Source organism: Limanda limanda, chromosome 2 (genome assembly GCF_963576545.1).
Source record: "Limanda limanda chromosome 2, fLimLim1.1, whole genome shotgun sequence".
NCBI classification, from domain to species: Eukaryota; Metazoa; Chordata; class Actinopteri; order Pleuronectiformes; family Pleuronectidae; genus Limanda; species Limanda limanda.
This window is the reverse complement of record NC_083637.1, coordinates 21,273,507-21,295,092: the sequence shown is the minus strand read 5'-3', so window position 1 is coordinate 21,295,092 and position 21,586 is coordinate 21,273,507. Positions and strand designations below refer to the sequence as shown.

At 40.0% G+C, this 21,586-nt stretch overlaps 1 protein-coding gene across 1 annotated transcript in view; it reads right to left on the bottom strand.

The window, feature by feature from the left end:
• Positions 1 to 498: 498 nt before the first annotated feature.
• The window catches only part of micu3a (mitochondrial calcium uptake family, member 3a), a 27,835-nt gene continuing 6,747 nt past the window's right edge, over positions 499 to 21,586 (bottom strand). Inside the window, exons 4-17 of the mRNA XM_061085159.1 lie at positions 21,407 to 21,485; positions 18,646 to 18,693; positions 17,520 to 17,602; positions 16,224 to 16,295; positions 14,523 to 14,564; positions 12,074 to 12,169; positions 6,521 to 6,535; positions 5,144 to 5,238; positions 4,637 to 4,808; positions 3,855 to 3,863; positions 3,024 to 3,132; positions 2,760 to 2,917; positions 1,381 to 1,437; positions 499 to 597 (exon numbers count right to left, since the gene is read on the bottom strand). Coding sequence (XP_060941142.1) covers positions 499 to 597; positions 1,381 to 1,437; positions 2,760 to 2,917; positions 3,024 to 3,132; positions 3,855 to 3,863; positions 4,637 to 4,808; positions 5,144 to 5,238; positions 6,521 to 6,535; positions 12,074 to 12,169; positions 14,523 to 14,564; positions 16,224 to 16,295; positions 17,520 to 17,602; positions 18,646 to 18,693; positions 21,407 to 21,485 — 1,134 coding nt within the window. The remainder of the gene's footprint in view (positions 598 to 1,380; positions 1,438 to 2,759; positions 2,918 to 3,023; positions 3,133 to 3,854; positions 3,864 to 4,636; positions 4,809 to 5,143; positions 5,239 to 6,520; positions 6,536 to 12,073; positions 12,170 to 14,522; positions 14,565 to 16,223; positions 16,296 to 17,519; positions 17,603 to 18,645; positions 18,694 to 21,406; positions 21,486 to 21,586) is intronic.

Genomic DNA, 21,586 nt, shown 5'->3' with positions numbered 1-21,586 from the left:
AAAGAATATAGCTTTGACTATAACTGGTCACATACATACACAATCATAACGTAAGGATTCAATTTCAGTTGGTAGAAGTATAAAAATCTACAACCTGCTTAGTCATACATATATAATTAATGACTTAACATTTTATGCTGGTAAGATTCATAAATTAAAATAAAAATAATCATCAGTTGCAGTTTCACTAACTGTTGTGGTGGTGCCATGCTTGTACAATGAAGCTGAATTCATTTTCTACTTTGTCAGTTAGCTCTGTAAATCATACTTGGAATAAGGAGAAGAGGGAAAACAGGAAACATGTCATGTTGCTTATCATCAGCATACAGAGCACCATTCACTGTGCGCAGTCATGCTTGTAGAGTTATTTTTGATTTGGAGATGTGTCCTTGTTTGCCAACTCAGGCTGCTGACTTTAAAAGTCAGACGTCAGTCATCTTGCTTTAAAAAAAATCTTCTTCCTTCAGGTTTTCTTCCGCAGTCTGTCTGCGTCCACTTCTACGACTTCTCCTTGTACCTCCTCCAGAGCTGGTGAACTTGTCTCCTGGCCTCAGAGCGAACGCAGCTGGAGAAGGAGGTGTAGTGTCGACCCTTCACCTGGTGCACACAGAACAAAGGGAGACAAGGTCATGTTTGAAGGAAGAAGTCTTTTAAACTGTGATTCCAATGACGAGTAAATGTAATTTCAGCAATGGTGTTTCTTTATCTCATCCGCGAGGAAGTGAGGAAAAAAGATTTCAAGAGCTCAACAACACTCTGAGTACTCTATAGTTTTGAACTTGCTGGATTCTCCATAAATAAAATATTCTGAAACTCTGTATGCCTACAGGTGCACTATGTTGTGATGTAAAAAATGTGTTTTTAGTGAGTGAAAAATCACTGGAAGTCTTTCTTAAGCATGTGTATACTATGTAAGAGAAAAAGTGGAAAACTCACTGTAATGTAAAAATATGGCTTCCACATGACTAAATTTACATTTCCACATTATGTCAATGCACTGCAGTACGACCAGGCAGTGACTCTAGACCAATATCATAGAATTTAAAAAAAGGTGAGTGAGAGATGTTTGAAGATTGATATCATATTGCCCTTTGCTTTCAGATATCTACAGAAGCCAATGCAGTGTGGTAAGTAAGTTGTACATTGGTGGACTTGTTGTACTTTCCTAATATAATAGGATAAAAACAACTTTTACATTTAATAAACTCATTCAATCCTGTCATGATGCTGCTGATAAATATCGAATGGTATATTAGAGGAAAGATGAAGTATTAATGTGACTGCTGCTGTAACTTCACTTTCTCATAATAAAACTGTAGCTATAATGGAAATCTCACTGTTTCTGTAGTTGTTTTTTGTTGGTAATACTTATCTTCCGGCTAGCTCCTTCTTCAGACAGGATTTAAAAGAGACGAATCGTGCAACAGCTTTGTAGCCCTGAGAGGTCACGAGAAAGACAAGTGACAGAGGAAAATACAGAGACAGAGGAGGAACGCAGGGAAGATGCAGGAGAGAGAAAACAGACAGAGGAGGAGGGCAAATGGGGATGGAGAAGAAGGTGTGCATGTTAGGATGATGGTGGAAAAACAGAGAGGAGCGAGAAGATACAAGTGCAGCAAAGACAAAGAGAGAAGAAGGACAACTTTGTTATGAAGCCAAGACTGTGAGGCCAAGACAGAATCAGAAATACAACTTACACCTTTACTTTTCTGCAGTGTAAGTGATGCTTGCTGAATATCAGGGAAAGTGTTTGCAAGTCAGGTATTTGTTTCACCTGTGCTGAAGTGAAAGCTTTGAATTGTAGCACCCAAAAAAAATACCCCACTCGAGGGCAGTATTCCTTATTGGGGACAGTTCCACTCCATGACAGTTCAGACAATGAAAGCTCCAAACCTTTTCAATACTGTGCAGGTTAGGGTTTTATATATCACAACCACTACACGTAAATGCATTTAGTTCTTGTAGTTTGAACTCATATTATTCTAATTAGTCCAGTTTGGTTCCATTCAGGCCACATAATCCATGTCCTGTCGTTACTTTGATTCGTTTGTAGTGGCACAGGGGCAGCTATAGCATTTAAAAAAAAATTATTTTAACTGCAGAGGAACACTGGAACACTAACTGTTCCTAACTGGAACACTTGAGTTTGAACCAACGTAGCCCTTTTTATGATAAAGCAACTTGTAAGGTTGTTGTTTTATTGCTGGTGGTTTGTCCTGCTCAGAATATTTGCTTCTTCTAAAATAAAGTTTTCTGAAAATGTGTCGACTCTTGACACAGAAATCCAGCACAGGTAAACAACGCTCTCTTTGGAGTGAAATTCTGTTATTTGTAGATTTTCCTGCTCATTCACTCTCCTTATATTTTATCTAAATTAAACAGTTCAAAGGTTAAAAGCACTTTTCTAAAACTGGTAATAAAGGTTCAGTGAGAAGGACTTAGGGGGTTCTATCGGCAGAAATGGGATTTTAATTAGTGTAAAATCACCCAAACAGTATTTTTTGTTAGAGTAGAATGAGGCCTTTATAGTTGGCCATGATCCAACATCATGTTTCTACAGTATCTAAGGACAGACAAACTAAACAATGGCTGTAGAGGGGGGATCTCTCATAGTAACATTACCACTATTGGTACCCAACACCTTGGAAGGGGAGTGAGCTGAGTGCAGTTGGTTGCAATATGCAACAACACAGCTAGATGTCACTAAATCCTACCACCTAATCTCAATCTCCATATTTCTCCTGTGCACGGCCCCTCACCCTGCCTCCTCTGTGCAGCCGGTCCTTCATGATGCCGATGAACTCCTTGTAGGAGAGCTGATCGTCGTGATCTACGTCAAAAATCTTGAAGATGGTGTTCACAAGGTGACGTGTCAGCTTCAGCCCAGTGGCTACATACACTGCTCTTGCAAATTCATCTGGTGGAAGACAAAAAAATATATACTTTGAGTATTTAAATCAGAATGAATCAGTGAGTGTGACCCTCAGTGCCTGCAACACTAGTTCCCACCGCTCTCTTCCTACCTTGTCCAATTGAGCGAGAGGCAAAGTTATACATCTGCATAGCGATGGCGAAGTCCTCAAGGTTGTTGAGGAACTGGAAGAAGGATCTGAACTCATCGAAGGTGATTCCCTGAAACGCCGGAGGCAAAATAAAAGTAAGACTCTCAGCAGCCCAGAAAGTGAAGAAAGGCAGAAGACGGACAAAATATTATTCTTGAAATTGATGATAATGACTGTTTCTAAGCAGACGGCCATCCCGACAGACATGCACACATCATTCCTTCAGCTCTCATCTGAATTGTTAAGTCACCAAAATAATAAGGAAAAAACTACTCAGCATCAAGAGATCCCATGAAATAGTGAAATGAATGACACAGTAAGCCATTAATGATGGGTTGTATGTGCATGATATGAAAAAATAAACAGCAGCCTTCTGGCAGTGTGTCATAACCCGGAAGTAGCTGCATACAGTGATAAGATGAAGCCACACTGGGCTGGCAGGTCAGATGACGTGTGTAGATGTGACTGTAAAGCCAGATGATTTCCTTTATGTAAAAGATATTGTGCTTTCAATAACATGTAAGTGTCATGATGACCACCACATGCTGTGTGCTATGAATCAAGATCCAACCTATTACATTGAAAAGCTAGATTAGTAACAGATGTTACACATTCAATAATAATAAAGACATTCAGTTATTGTAGGTTTACAGGAAAAGATGCAGATCAAAAATAGCGTAACGAGCAGTCAAGCCATCCCTTATATGGTCACACAAACAAGATGGCGGCCTAAAGTAGCAGGAGAGACCGAACGTATCCGCAGGCTGCGTGTCGTACGATGCAGAGACCAACCTCCTGCTTCTCCCACAGCATGAAGAGGAAAGACGGGAGGGACAGAAATATAGAGTTGGGTTGCATAAAGACTACAGACAGACAGACAGACAGACAGACAGACAGACAGACAGACAGACAGACAGACAGACAGACAGACAGACAGACAGACAGACAGACAGACAGACAGACAGACAGACAGACAGACAGACAGACAGACAGACAGACAGACAGACAGACAGACAGACAGACAGACAGACAGACAGACAGACAGACAGACAGACAGACAGACAGACAGACAGACAGACAGACAGACAGACAGACAGACAGACAGACAGACAGACAGACAGACAGACAGACAGACAGACAGACAGACAGACAGACAGACAGACAGACAGACAGACAGACAGACAGACAGACAGACAGACAGACAGACAGATAGATAGATAGATAGATAGATAGATAGATAGATAGATAGATAGATAGATAGATAGATAGATAGATAGATAGATAGATAGATATTTCTGAAAGAGCTGTAAGTGTTTGTGGTAGTGTGTTTTGTCAAGTGAAGCAGTGGAGCATTAAAGTGTGGAGAGTCACAACAGCCTCAGGCAGAGACAGCGGTGGGAAATTACGGACGCACAAGATGGCTGGAAGGCAGGGACACACAGAGAGGAGGAAGAAGAGATTGGACAGATGGATAAAAGACAAGGAAATGTATCTGGTGTTATCTTAAGTAAAGCGTATGACTCTCAAGTATCACGTGTCAGAGTAAAATAAGTGTGTGAGTGTATGTACTCTACCTTCTCATCAGGTATACACTGGCGGACATTCTCCAGGTAGGCGCTGATGTTCTCCACATTGGTGAAGCGCAGAAGGATTTTTGCAAAGTCTTCCTCGCTGATGGTGGTCATTCCTTTAGAGTAGGTCAGAAACTCAATTTCCAACACTTCTGTCTGCAGGTTGTCCATAAACCTGAAGAGGAGAAGATGGAAAATTCCATTTTGGAAATAAAGAAGCATGTTTTTCACATGTGTGATTAGGTTGAGTTTTTGTATCACTCATATTATGATGTCCAGTGAATATTGCTACATCCACCAAGGAGAGCATGTTTTCACCATCTGGTTTGTAAGCAAGATTACACAAGCAAGGCTGAATGGATTCTGTGAATGTTGATATTGCGAGATGCTTTTTCCAACATTCTTTCACTATTTTCCCAGGGAATAATTAATGGGTCTTGATTTAACACATTTGACACATTTTGGGCCTTGGCGGAGGAATGCATTCTACTGAGTCCCATCACTTCGTACCTGTAGAAGTCATCAAACGTCAGCTCTGCCTTCCCTTTCTTCCCAAAGAAATGGACCAGCAGGGTGGTGTCGATTGTTACAGTCTCATCTGCTCGCTAAGAATCATCACAGAGGGAGGAATAACAGAGAGGATCAATGAGTGGCTACTGATCAACTAATCAATGTGATTGGAGGAGAAGCAGAGGGCAGGATAAGTCCATCATCAATCAAATATAGCGACTGTGGTGCCAGCCGAGCAGGAAGCGGGTTTCTGCTGCACGTGTGCAGAACGTGCACCAGATGAGCAATGACAAAATGTCCTTAACATGAATAAGCTGAGACAAACGATAAGCCAACATCGTGACATCAACATACCAGTCTAGGCAGCAATACGTTTCAAGACCTCTTCAATAGTATCGTTTCAGTAAAATTGAGCATGAGCAAAACATTTAAAGGTTTAATCTGGTTTAAATGTTTCTGTTGAGAGTCAAGATCACATGCATCAGTGATTTGATCAAAGTGAAAGGTACGGAGCTGAATTCTCTCCCTGCAGCCTAGACTGGTGAGGAGTGTTGCTGTAGCAGCATGAAACAGGAACAACGACAGGAGGAGAATTCATGTGCAGCAAAGCATAGACAAAAAGACAGGGACAGACAGAGGTCAGCAAAGCTGTAGACGAGAGGGAAAGAAGACATGTGGAAGAGCGAGACAGACACACACAAAACACCAAGCTGGCACAGTGACATAGAGTACACAGGCACATTGAAGCCAACACATCTCATGCATTTGTCTGCAAATGCCATATCGCCACGACCGAACAGAACCTCAAATCACAAACAGCAGTCGTTCAAAAAATATATAAAAACCCACATAAGCACAACTGCAGAGAATGTGAGCGGATTCCACCTTTTTCCATCAAATGATGACAATCATAAGTGCGTTTACATGTCTGTCGGTCTTACGTCCTGGTCATTTAATGCCCTTTTAATAGGCTTTGTCCTGTTTATGTTATTTGTTTATGCTGTGGTTTAACACTGAGTATGAGTACGAAGAGGTCATTTTTTAACCTCACAGTCAAAGTGTGTAGTTCTCAAGGTCTATCTCAGAAAAAGGTGACTGTGCTTTTGGGCGATTCCAGAAAGAAAAAAAAAAGGTCAGCCAGCATCAGGGCAAAAAGATGCGACTTCAACAGCTCGTCTTTTTTACTCTCTCCCTGCCATGCCCCACCCAGCCAACCTCCCCCACCCTCTGTCCAATCCAGGGCCATGCTGAGGAATATGCAGAGCTCAAATTGGGGGAAATCTCATGTCCCTCTATAAGGAAAAATAGCTTTTTGTGCCATTTCCATCAGCATCATCAAAATAATCATCATCGCCACAATGCCATTCAAGGTTCTACCTCAAGGGTAAAATCCTTAAATCCGATGTGGGATGGGAAGAAATTGTCAAACAAGATAACAGAGGTTTACAAAAACAAAAAAGAAGATGTGTTTTACAGTCAAGATTTTTGTTGTGCTTGATTGGTGTAATATTTATATCAGAAATGTGCAAAGGTGAAGGATAATAACAGAGAGAAAACTGTGCATAGTGACCTGGGTGACTGTGTAAAGTTCAAGTTAAGGTAAAAAGATATTGAAGATTATATTGGTGATATATTACATATGGCTGTGATAGGTGACTAAAATGTAAAGTCGATCGATCACTAGTTCCACCTTTTTGTTATTAAACTTAAAAGAAAGCACAGTACAATTTTATGATTCATCAATGGTTTCATATTTCTACACAATTAATGCTACAGTGATTTTTGTCTTCACAGATTGTTTTAGATTCCTGAAACCTCCAGTTTTACAAGATATAAACATTTTAAATTATTTTATGGGACAGGGGAAATCTTTTTGTGTTTCTATCCTAACTTGTTGATCACATCTCCTTAGGTTGGGAGAGATGAAGAGGATTAAGAGGAGTCAGCTAAATTAGGTTATGGATCTCAGTCTTAGCTATTTGCATGCACACTGGTAATATTCTCTAGACTGTGAGGTGTATAGTAGATAATGGCACTGAGACAAAAAAGTTGAAAGTTAACTCTGTTTTCGGACCAAGAATGTCAGAGTGACACCCAGTGTCTGTTTCTGATTCACGCTGCAGTCTGGTCTTTCAGTCTTTGATTAGCGACAAAGGAGGATTTCCTTCATATAAACACAGACATATCATTTCAGTGTCTTGTTTTGTGTGTCTCACATACTCAAGGGTCTTATAATTAACCCTCTGATTACGGACAACGGGACAAAACACTTTTTGCTCTTTTATCTTAAAACTGACTCATAACTCTTGCCTTCATGACACATGAGCTGTTCATAACATCTAGACAGCATCCAGGTGGTGTGTGTTTGCCCCTCTTAAAGGCTTTCCCTATTCCCAAGTTTATATCCTAATGTAAAACTATTTACAATGAATCCGGTCGCTGCTTAATCACTGTTGCAGTGTGTTTTATGCTTTGTCCCAATTATAATTCCAATAGGATTGGTCTACAAGTAGAACAAAATTGGTATTGATTAAACTAAAACGACGTCAATACTGATAAAGCAGCAGTAACAGCTGAAGGTCACAGATGCTGTTAAACTCAAACTAATTTATTGTGACTTTACTAAGTCGTTACAGTAAACAAGTTACATTTTAAGTTTGATTTCTGGCCTACTGGTAAATAAAGCTCCAATATCCACAATATTCTAGCTCAGTTTTGGTCTCCACCAACTCCTGAGCTTTCTATCTGTCTCTTTAGCTGTTTAATGCTTTATGATATATCAAACTGAACAGCAGCAGCCTGCAGCAGCTGGAAAGAAGGTTGATGACACCAAAATAATCAACTTTGGTCCATAAAACCAAAACAATGAGCTCAAAGGTGCTAAAATACTATTTTGAGTGGGCTAATGATTACAAGGAAAACCTTTCATATGATACAAAATAATTTGAGCCATTGTTAATATAATACATATTGATTAGTACAGCTTTAAGAAGTAATAATTTCATAACTGATGCAACTAATAAGCATACATTAGGTATATGCTTCATTATCTATTAGAAAGGTTTTTATTCATGTATCAATTATTTATTTTAAATTAAGATGACTAACGAGAGAAAAGTTCTGAATTTGACCTTTGTCAATACATTATCAGTTCTTTTTTCCCTGCCTTTAGTTCCCCTAAACTAAATGATAGTCAAGCTATTAAGCTACTGGTATTAATATTGTCCCTTCATGAACCCATGTCAGTCCAACTTGACGTAATTCCGACCTGATCATAACAAGTTTATCATTCCTGGAAGTGTGAGCAGCGGTGTGAGCTCATCATCCCAGTGAGGACGTAATGGTTACCACGCCCACAAGGCACGAGCCAACACCTGGTGCATGCATGTGCCTATTTGTCTATCTACGTATGTGTGAGTGAGTGTGTGTGTGTGTGTGTGTGTGTGTGTGTGTGTGTGTGTGTGTGTGTGTGTGTGTGTGTGTGTGAGCGCTTTGATCACAGAGTCAAAGTTAAAAACAGTCATTACTGATGTAAACACTAAACAGTCTTCCTCACCTGTGAGTAACACCTGAGAGGAAGAGCTGGTCGTCGGCCTTAAGTCAAGTCAGTCAGACTGTCGGTCAGTCCCACCTTCCAGGGTTGAAACACCTCCCCCTCCTTTCCCTCCCCATGACCTGTTCCTCTCTCCCCTCCTGCGCCCCCCCCCCTCTACTCTTTACCTCCCACCCTCTCTCTATCTCTCTTTTATCTCTTCTTTCCCCTCTTACCTGGCCCCCGATCTGATTACCCCGATCTCCCTTCTCCTCGTAACCGTCAGTGCCTCCTTCACCTGACAAACATGGAGGTGATTTGCTCTTTCCCTCCCCCCCTCTCTGCCTGTCAGTCACTCCCTTCTTCTCCAGACAAAAGCAAAGAGGTATAATGGTGACTAATCTGTTGAGTAAACACATCTTTCTCTAAATACAACCTGTTTCTTTCTTTTCCCCTAAATGTGCTTCCCTGACCCCCCGTCCCCCCCCGCCCCACACTCCCACTTTGTTCCTGAACATTTGTTCTCTCTGCTGACCTGTGTCATCTCCTTTGGGCCTCTCTCACCTGTTTGTTGTCTCTGTGATTTTATCTCTTCCTTTTTCTACACCCTGAGGTTTTCCTACTTATTGGATCTGACAGATCTTTATTTTTCTTTTGGCTTCTACTGTCACCACTGTCTCACTTTTTTTGGTTTTGTTTAATAATCGTAGCACGTATTTCGTAATCCCGCACACTTTCAATGTCTCTGTTATTCTTCCCTTATTTTTCTCACCCCTGCCTCCCCCTCTTTGTCTGATTCGTCCCCTCTGTCCGTCTGACATCCCGGCAGATGAAAGGCTGCTCGGTGTAAATACAAGGTCAGCCCCATTACACTCCACTGTCATTACCGCCACCTCAGCTTCCGCTGCCACCACAGTGAACAGTCTGTCATTAGTCAGCTAGCCTGCTAGCGCTGTGCTAACTGCTATTAATCGTTACCTGCACCATCACCTTATGTTACACATATCAGTGGTGCACATGAATATACCACAAAAAAGTACAAATTAATAGGAGTTTTTTAAGTATTGGCACAACATTAGATTATCATGTTTGTGGTTAATTTGCTTGTAACAGATCTTTACACATTCTAGTGGAGTGGCTCTATGCCAGTTCATCGTTTGGTAAGTCCAACAGACAGAAAAATCTTAATATATGAAAGGTTATTTTACAGAGATATTTGTGGCCCATACATAACTCATCTCTACTTTCTCCCACTATCCAGAAATGAAGCCAAAACATCCCAGATAAGAATGCTGTCATCCTGTGCTGGTTACGTCATTTGGAGACAGAGTATGCAGTGGCGACTGTGGAATGGAGCCGTGATATTGAGGTCCCACTGATACACATGCTCGACCATTCATCTATTCACCCTGGTTTTAAATCATCAAATATCGAAAACAGAATTTACTGGAAAAATTAAAACTTGAATGAACCCTTATCGTTGTGAAAAGAAATGACAAATAACATCATTGGGGAAAAAACATTTAAATATCTATTTTGGGGAATGTTCTATCCACTAACAAAGAGGAGGCAGGGTTTATGAGCTTTACTTGCAGCCAGCCACCAGGGGGTGATCAAGATGCTTTGGCTTCACTTTTGGGGAGCTGTCATGTCATCCATCTTCATATAGAGTCTAACCCTAAGACTTTATCACAAGGGTGATATGTTTAGTTTTCTTATGGTGACAAATCAATTTGGCTATTGGATTGCTAACCACGGAACTTCATGTCCTCTTCTGACTGAACTGTTATAACATTTGGTGAACCCTTTCCTTAGCACGTATTGCCACGATCGGGTTAAAGATTCAATTTATGCAAAACTTGTTTCGTGACTACAGTCTAGCTGACACACCCATCAGGCTCAACTGTTCTCTGTGTTTGGTGTTGATTAGCAAGTGTTAGGTAAGATGGAGAACATGGTAAACATTAGCCCTGGTAAACATAAACATGTTAGTATTGTTGTTGTGAGCAGGTTAGTATGCTAACGTCAGCGTTTGGCAGCACAAGACCTACACACAGCCTCACAGAGCTTGTTACATAACTCTTTGTCTTGTTTTCCTATTAATTCTGTACTAGATTTTTTAAATGTGATAAAACTAAATAATAAATAAGACTTTAGCTGTATTATCTTTGAAGTGGAAGCTTTCAAGGGTTAATTGAATGTATCAATCGCCTTCTAGCCACATGTCACAGGTCACCACTTAGAGTGAATTGCTCAAGCAAATGATAAATTATGTATAAATATTTCTAAATGCATTTCAAAGAATAAAAGCAAGAGATTAGTGTACTTATATATATATAATATATATATTCTACGTGATGCAGTGTGAGTGAGTGGTGCTAATGATCAAGGTTTTTGTATGTGCTCTGCAGTCAGCCTTCTTATTATTATTATATACCAGCGTCATTAAACATGTTGTGGAGTAAAGTGAATATGATCTGACCACAAAGCTACAACACTGGCCACAACACGGCACAGATAACAAGGCACAGATACACATACAAAAGCAGAATAACAAAAGGCAGGTTAGAAACAGAACAGGCTATTACTGTATGGACATTACAACGTCTTTCTTCTAACTAATGTTTGTGGATCAGTGCTGTCGCAACAGGACACTACAGCAAAAACAATTAGTTAATTTCTTCAAACAATAATTATCAGTTAGAACAAATATAAAGAAAAGGCATCCTGTTATACTTGTTCATCAGAAAAGAAATGGGTTAGGGAGGAGGAAGCTGAGATTATTGCAGATCTCATGCAAATGTAATAGGTCAGTTCTACAGAGAGAAAAAAATGGTTTTGCCATAAATTTATCTAAATATTAGAAAAAGATCAATGTGATGGACATGAGCAAAATAAGTATTTTAGCTCACCCAGAACAAATTAATGTCAGGGAACCTGTGTGAGTAACCTTAATTGATAAGGGATGTGTATAAAACAGAATGTGGTAGGACAAAATAGAGGGATGCAGGAAAAGAAAAGCAGGAATCCTATATCTTAAATAACATTTTGAAAAGAAAGACAATGAGTCTAAAAACGTCATCAGTATCAAGCCAAACCAGAATGAAAGAGGCCAACATTGACAAAAAATGTTCTTTCTCTTTTAGCCATGAAATATGAACACTAAGGCATGTTAAGGAACAATTGTTTGCCTTATTTATGCCTTCCATGCTTACATGTCAAGTAAAGCTTTTATTTTATTTCATAACTTTTCCTTTTCTATTCTGGCCAAGCTTGATGCAGCTACATTACTCTGAGCCTACAGGAGGATCTACACAATCTAGAGGGATCTGAAAGATGAAGAGTGAAGGGTGAAGGATGAAGTGATAAAGGGACAGAGGACAGTTGGGTCTATGTACCTCGGCCAGGTCAGAAAACAGGACTTGACTGGCACTTCGCCTCAGAACGTCCCAGTAACTCCGCACCATTAACTCCTGACTGTCTTTTTTTAGCACCTGTGGGAGCGGTCAAGCAGGGCCATCTTATTTTGAAATTAAAACAGATACATATACAGCATATGCATGAACAGTGTCAAACACAGTAGCAATCAGCGGTAAAAAATACTTAATCCGCATCTACCCAATATGAGAAACCTTTATACTAAACAAGGCAGAACATACAGTATAGTGAATAGTAATAAGACTAGGGAAAGAGAAAGAAGGCTAAAATGATTGATATTGATCTGTCCTAAAAAAAAAAAAAGATGCAGCAAAAATATTTTTTTGCAATATTTGATTCTATTGTAAAATTAGACCATTCACTTTAATTCAGAAAAATATGTTCAGATACGCAAAGATTATTTACCATTTAACATAACCTATGGATTATTGATGGGGACTCTGCTGTCATGTTTCAATAATTAAATCACTTAATCTACCATGTCGTTACGTAGCTTTTGTGCTGAGTCAGCAGTGAATACAGAATAAAATGAAACTGTGTATCTAATGAATCTCTGTGGCAAATGTGCAATTTTTACACCCTAAAAAGGTTTCCCTCCACTGAGCCCATTAAACCATAGCTCCCCACGTTGAAAAAAGCAGACAAACCAACCAACCACAGTGTCGAGCTCCCTGACCACCCAGCTCGTACTTCTCTCCAGGGAGGAGGCAGCAGCAGCCATTTTAACATGACCCTGCACCGCTCTTAACTTCACAGTGACAATGCAGCCATCCATCACAACACTGACAGGACCAGGAGCATGTGTGTGTGTGTGTGTGTGTAAAAGACAGATAGAGTCATAGAGAGAGCAAGAGAGAGAGAGAGAGAGAGAGCAAGAGAGAGAGAGAGAGAGAGAGAGAGAGAGAGAGAGATCATAGTCCAAATACAGACTAATGGTTGATAGTGTGCAGGTCGTGGACAGTAGCCTATATGTCCCCATAATGGATTTTCCACACTGTCCTCTATCTCCATCAGGAAATCTTCATCACTACTCAGGGTGGGCAGACTTCAACAGTGGATGTTGTGTCTCAAGGGAACATTTGTTTGGAATAAAATCTCGAACATAAAGTGTCCTATTTCTTGCTAGGTTCATTTTGACAGTTATTTCCAGCCTAATTTGGTATGTGATAATCATTGTATAGAATACGTATGTGTATTGGATTTTCTTCAATAGAAAAAAGTATTTACTTTATTATAAATCATTAGAAAAACCTTTCACAAATAGACAAATATAAGTTGTTGGCTTTCTTGGAAAAGTGAATGTCCAGAAGACAGTTTCTGTCTGTAGGCAAAAGCTCCCTCAAAATGTTTTTTCACAAAATCACCACAACACACACACGGACACACACGCACACACAAACAACACGTGTCTAAAATTGACCCCATCTGATTGTGTTTAGAGTTCCGAGCGTCTCAAATCATTCTAAATTACATCACTCTCTTATTCGGAAGAGTCCATTTCTCCTGATCCCTTAAATCTATTACCCTTTTTTATGCCATCTCTCGCCATTCATCCCACCCTCGATCAATCACTGACCAGCGGACCTGACAGATGGACACCCTGTCTTGAATTGAATCCATCCTTTCAAAGAGCATATGAGTACATTTTACTTTGAAAAGAGAGACATGAAGAGGGGCAGGGTTGAGGCTTTGAGATATGTGCATTACACAGTCCTATTGATATCCCCATGTAATTGTCTTTTACATCTGCAAAGGCTACCAGATTTCATTATAGCCAGGTGCCTTTGAGGTTGTGAAGCTGTTGATAAAGTCATGAAGAATCACTTGTTATATGAATCTGTTATAGGTCTAATAACAACAGTCACCATATCTCTCTTCATTATATACCTCTATGGCTCTACTATACTGCCATAATGTGTCACAATGATTTACATTTAGTGTAAACAGACCGGTCTGATAACCAGTAGGCTCAAGTTTTGGCACTTCAATTAGTGAGCTTTAACGGTGCCTATAAACTGACTGAGCCCGGTAAGATGTTTTCAGCTGTTTCCCGTATTTATGCTAAGCTAAGCTAACTAGCTTATATCACCTAACTTGAAAGTAATAGGAGTAACATTTAATTTGTGTATTTATTATACTTAAGTAGAGAATTATCTTTATCATAAAAAAGGGTAAAAAAAAATACTAGAAAATATTACAGTGGTTTTTAACCAGTCAAACACAGTGTGGAGAAGAGTTTGCTGAAATTTTATATTTAAAATGCTAAATATATGTATTTATTATATATGCCTCACCATGCCAACACATTTGTGTCTCCTCTTTCTTTCACATGAAAACACAAAGCTTGTTCCTTTAACATGTTAAGAAAAGCAGAGAGGACACTAAGCGGATATGGTTTTGGATACATACGCTGTTCATGGGGGCAACCTGATATCCATAGAGCTGCATACTCTAACACACAGAGAGAGATATGAGGAAGAGAAGGTCAGAGCATGCAGCCAGAGAGGAGGAGGAGTAGAGAGGAGGAGGAGGAGAGAAGGTAAAAGACATGTTAGTACATGCAAGGAAAAAGGCTGTGGATACACTTTGCAGAGAGATGTGTCCTTTTCAACACATCTGTGATTGCATTTCAGAACAACACGCACACAAACACACACTGAGTTACAACACTACACCGCACTTCCCAGAGGTCATTGATGTCAAACTGTGAGTGTGATGGACACCTAACGTTGTTCGTGTTAATTTCTGTGCATTTCTTTCCGGTCTCTTCAGCAGTGGTGGATTTCACTGGTCTGTTATCAGGATTACACAAAAACCACTGGACAGATTACTACAAAACCTATGGGGAGGATGTGGTATTGATCAGGAAAAAACCCAATCATAATTGGGTGCAGATCTGGGGACAGATCTAGGATTTTTGTTCCACTTTCTTTACTATTGTGACATAGGGAATTTTTCAAATTTTTTTAACATGTTGATATTTCAGAGAATAACTCCAGAATCTTGATTACACATATCAGGCATGTCTGAATCTAGTAAATTTAAATGTGGTTTCATAAGGAGACTGTTGGGCCTTGATGGAGGTATGCACTCTACTGATTGTAGATTAATTGTAAATTTTTCTAATTCTTGGAAAAAGACAAACTTAGAACATCCAATGTACGTTTCTAATTATGAGGGTATCTCAAGATCAGCTTATTGATCAAAGGTCAACAAAAATATGGTCATAAAAAAAAATATTTATCAAAATATCTCTGCAAATAATAATTACATAGACTTCTATCGCTAGGAAATGTTCCCCAATCATATGATAAGTGTTGTCAAGAAGAGGTCACAAAGAAGTCATATATATATATATATATACAGCACGAGTGTGTTGGGTATGCATTTCCCCTTGAATGCTTTTCATTGATAATCGTAATAATAAAACCAGTGAAGGAAAGATGCAGTGAAATAAATCAAGGTGACCAGGGCTGTTCCTTAATCTCGACCACAGTTGTGCTGAGAAAGACACATTGATTTGAGAGTGTATCGGTTAAATAAGTAGGGATAACCGTCAGTACACATTAAAATCACAGAACATAACACAGTGTCAGAAACAGCTTCTATAAGGCAGCATGCAATCCAACGTGGTCACATGACGGGTTTAACTATAACTATTACACCTGCTTCAATACAGACGACAACTAACTTGGGTGATGACGTGTCATTTTCAATACATCCACATCCACAGTTTGACGCAGCAGTCACCTTACAGAGGTGACATGAGAGGTGCTGTGCCACAATATATACATGGATGTATTCAAATGCCATTTGAAGAGGCAAGTAACAGAAACAGTAAGGTTAACTTTTCACTGTTAATTAAAAAATAAAACCTCAATAAAACTCAGAGCATGTTGTTATTCAGCAATATTAAATACTGACAATAGCCACATCACTGACGATTTTATACATCTATAATCAACTTGTATCCATCACACACAAACACACAGACACGCACACGCACACACACACACACACACACACACACACACACACACACACACACACACACACACACACACACACACACACACGCACACTCTGGTCCCATGTTACCGTCGTTCTTACCAACTGTGCTGACTTTTCAGCATCTCCCTTCCTTCCCTTCTTCTCGTTTTTCTTCCGGAAGATCTCCTGAAGCTGTAACGAGAGTCAGAATCAGGATCTGTCTTTGACAATTCAAAGTCAGATCTAAAGCTCCGTTTGAAGCTTAAATGCTCAAGTGTGAAACATCCACTGGGTTCATAGGGTCAGTGACTCGTTCAGACTGGTCTGTGATGTGATTCCAGCACCGCTCTTTTGACTTAATGACTATGAGAGTGTTGGTTTTCTAGTTTGGTTTCGGATGTGACTTATTTTCCCAGATATAGGAGTAGCCTATTGATCAATACTAAATCATGCGGCAGGAAACAACTTTAGCTGTACAGAAATCACTATCAGGCGAGTGGTCGTTGATTTTATTTTACTTTCGGCACACGTTGAGCTCTTATATTTTTTTCATTATAAACTTCTAATTTAAATGAACACACTATTTTTGATTATAAATGTATATGTCTGTGTGATCCATAGACTGTATATAAATTTTGACAAAATGACAACTCCCCAAAAGTGAAGTCCACGCGTCTTAAACGCCACCTGATGGCTGGCTGCTGCATAGGTCATAAATCCAGCCTCCTCCATGTTAGTGCTGTTCTTATCACCCTGTTGTAAATCGAAGTGCTAAAAATGGTTCTGTAAGTCTGGTTTGAATTACTTATTTGGTTCTATAAAGACAGGGTGAAATGTCCTGACAGCTAAGACTGACTCGTGATTGGTCAGTGTTAGCTGGCAGCTCTATCTTCCCAGTCACTGATTTGCAGAATCTGGCTCTTAATGCACAAAATGGCAGCCTTCATTTCTGGATATAGTGGGAGGAAGTCAAATACTCTCCTTTGACCACATGTGTCACTAGCCGGCAAAAATCAAAGCCTACTGCCGAAGCCGCAATGTGGGAATTTTTTTTGGTTTTCCACACCTGTCTGCTCCACAGAGACACAAAATCAGATATTTTAAATGATTTAAAGTTGAAAACAATAGCTACACCTTAAGGTGGATGGAATAAAAGGAAGGTAAAAACATGTTTTATTTTTGTTCATCCTTTCTAAAAGACCATATACAAATTAGATGATAGTAATATACTCCATTTCTCAGCCAAAGTCGCACCAACAACCCTTAGAGGATAAGTGTGAGGCTAATTATTAACACTGATTATTATATTAAAACCTTCACAACACTTCTCTGTTGCGATGGGAGCAGAAAGAGATGTGAATATTACAACATGGAAATTCAGCCAAGGGAGGATTTTCTCTCAGTATCACGACTCACCACCAAGAACTCCCTCTTGTCCACCATCTGGTTGCCGTCTGCATCAAACATATTGAAAGCAATCTTGAAACCAGCATGGGGCTCTAGAAACAGAGAGGAGATCACATAGGGTGAGTGTGAGCATGTGTTAAAGGTAATTTTGAAACCAGAAATAGAAGAAGTGGCATATAGGACAAGACAGGGGGGGGGGGGGGGGGGTTTACAGGACTGTGAGCTAAATGTATAAACCTCATGCAACTGGTCATACATGTATTTTAGATTAGTTTTCTTTCTCTCTCTCCCCCCCTCTGAATTTAAATGAACATATATTAAATTGATCAGACAGAAATATTAAAATCCCTCAGCAGTTTCCTGATTAATGTGGTCATGATTAATGGCTGTTCTCTCATTTTATGTGGACACATACTGAGCTACAGCAGATGCCAAAACAGTGCCGGTAATTTTTCCTTTCAAATTTGCTGAGAGAAAAGACTTAAATTTCTGGTTCCGACGGCAGGAGAAGAAGACGTTAAAAAAGTATTTTTACTTTTCTCCTTTTTCTTTCTTTTTCTGTGTCTCTTAATTTCTCTCGTACCCTAAGGGCGAGGGGAAATCCACCCGTGCTGCGTCATAATTGTGTCTTGTTAAGTCCTGGGTGGGCCCGAGCACAGTTCAGACCGTGCACCGTAGCTCCACTGACTTTGTTCTCATTAAAGGAGGGATAGTTTATACTGCTAAGGGAAAGAGAGAGGATGATAGAAGAGGGATGTGTAGAGAGAAACTTTCAGACATACACTGAAAGGAGTCACTTAGCAGGTTTACTGGTACACTGCGTATACCTGCACATTTTGGTGTAAAATAGGTATAAAGCTGCTTTCAGACATATGATTTTCCTGAAATTATCCAGAGGAGCTGTATGTGTGAACGTAAATGTCTAATTTGCTTTATCCAGACATATGTTGCGTCCTGCCCTAAGGTCCTGCCTCCAACAAGCTGTATCCAGACGTTGTGAACGCGTCTAATCCGGACAATCTCCTGCTGTGTTGTTCACATGTGAAAGGCAAAGTCCTCATAGCGTCTGGTTAGTTGGGTCTGCATATTATCTGGACTTTGTTCATGTCTTAAAAAGCGTGTTGAGCAGACTCACTTGTCAGGATGCAGAGCAGGAACAGGTACTCTGTGTAAGAGATGATGCCTAGAAATGAGGCCAGGAGTAGAGACAGTTAAAGAAAAGGTCAAACCCACACAATGTTTACAGATGTTCAAAGACCGTGGGCCTCCTGACATTGACACACATACACACACACACACACACAAAATACAGACATAATCCTTCCTTTCATGAAGATAGCATCTTTAAATGTGTCTTCTTCAAGCTGAGCTGCCAAAAGCTATTAGGCCACACACCGTTTCTTTTCCTACACCCCAAGTGTCCAGAGTAAAGACACTGGTTGGCAGGGGTGTGATGAGTGTGTGTGTGTGTGTGTGTGTGTGTGTGTGTGTGTGTGTGTGTGTGTGTGTGTGTGTGTGTGTGAGTGTGTGAGTCTGTGTTTGGATAAGCAAGTGAAAAATGTTTTAGGAGGGGATCCTTCCTTGCCTCAGGGCCATTTAGAAATCTGTATAGCTCCATCTCATCTCTCTCCCTCTTTGTCGCTCTGTGTCTGATCGTTCAGATAGTTCAGGGTGACTCGCTTGAGTGTTACGGGAGACTGCTTTCCCATGTGTGTGTTTATGTGTGTGCATGTGTGTGTGTGTAGGTGAACAGGACACTATTCGAAGCCATGTGAGCCTTGTGTTTTCCTGATGCATGACTGCTTTGAGTAGAAGAGAGAGCTGGTTCGGGATTGAATTCTCTTTTCTCTGTGTAGACTGAACTGTGCAAAGACTCTGAAACTGCTCAGGTTTCGACAACACATTCTGCATGTTTTAACTCTCACACTATCGCTCATATATCACTGAATAACAGTATACGGTTGATTATCTTTGATGTCAGGAAGGAGAAACAATTATTATTACAAACAGAAAATAAAACAAATATCCATTTTATTATCTTTATATAGGAATCTAAACATTTAATCCTTCTGTATGTAGTTATTATTTATATTATTGAGTTCTTACATTGTAACATTTAAGGGAAACCTAAAAAGAATGCCTATTTTTTATTACATTATTCTGCAGTATCTAAATAGGAGTTTAACATTAGGGTTAAACTTCTCTGGAATATGTTCTATTTGTGCATAGCTGTTCTGTCTCTCTAAATATAAAAATATTAATATATTGTTGTATAACCTCCCTGAGCTTTTTCGTAGTTTAGAGGGTTAAAAAGTGTTCAAAGTTCCCCTTCATATTACTGAAATATTCATATAATTCCCTGTAATAATCAAGTGCTCCTCATTTAGATCTCACTTAGAATCAACACGAATCTAATCAGCTCAGTCAGTTCACTCAAGTTACCAGTCAGCTACCCACATGAAATGTAACAGGTTAACTTGAATGGCACATTTTATAATCATTATCACCATGATATATCACAGTGTTGAACACATCCAATGTTTCTATAGCAATGTAAAAACATTACTGTTACTATGTAAAACATTAACAACCAATACTGACATGCTGTGCAGCCCACACACGTACACACACACACACCTAGAGAGAGACACTAATGTTCTGGCAAAGCTACATTCCTCAGTTTGACAGACAGCTCTGTTATTCTCAGCAATCCAAGGCAATTCCAAGGACCTCAACTGTCCTCGCTCATCATGGCATGAATAGGAGAGCATGTTCAGACATAAGTGTGCGCACACACACACACACACTCACACTCACACATTAAAACTGACACTGACACTGAAAAAATATGAGAATAAGCACTGAACAAAACAACACACTGTCCATTTCCAACGATTCCAGGCCACGTTCTGTTCATGGAGCAGTAAGAGTGTGTGTTTGTGGACTTGACAATATGCCCCAGGCAAATATTTACTTTAATAGACATGGACTGTCTATAAATTCAAACTAACTTTCTCTTTTCCTTTATATAATAAGAATGTATCTACACCCCTCCACTTCTCCTTTCATCCATTCCACTCCCTCACTCCCCACTCCCTCACTCCTCTGGTCTCTGTCTTTTCCTTTTCCCAAATCATGATAGAGGGAGAGAGGGGATGCATCACACAGGGTGTGATATATTTAGCATATCCTAGTGTGTGTCTGTGTGTGCGTGTGTGATTATCACCATGGGGACTCACTCTCAAACTGTTTGAAACCTGTGTTACACTCTCCAGAAACAAACGGTTTACAAGGAGAGGAGAGGAGAGGAGAAGAGAGGAGAGGAGAGGAGAGGAGAGGAGAGGAGAGGAGAGGAGAGGAGAGGAGAGGAGAGGAGAGGAGAGGAGAGGAGAGGAGAGGAGAGGAGAGGAGAGGAGAGGAGAGGAGAGGAGAGGAGAGGAGAGGAGAGGAGAGGAGGTTTATTTTCAGTGTTTTTCAGCAGGTTGTTTGGCCAACCCTCGGATTAGAGCCACCTACAGCGACACACACACACACACACAAGTTCACAGGTACTGTTTAGTCACACCTCAGCAGGTAAGCACTGGTGCACATGAACACATGAAACCGTAATGATAAGCTGCAAAATGTACCAACTACATTAAATCTAAATCTTTAATTCGTCACAGACTCCGAATTGAAACAAGAAATTATAAATACAATAAATGTAAACTGTAATGGCAAAAACCTAAACCACTGACATTCACTGACCTTGTCACTACCTGACTGCTGCTTATTTACTCAAATAAAGCAGGGTTAAAGAGTTGAAGTGTGAGTGCATGAATGTGCATTATTATATTAGTGAAGGTGTTTAAGGTGTGTGTGTGTGTGTGTGCGTGTGCGTGTGTATGCTCTCCGACCTCGTTCTCTCAGGTTGCGGAACAGTTTAGAGGATCCTCTCCATACTGGGGGAGTGTCTGACAGGATCTTCTCCAGCTCCTGACAAAAACAAACACACACATGAGAAACACTCAGATACACTGTCAAAACCCAATCCTCACCCTCAGACTTCAAATTTCAACTTTTACATGGACAAAAAC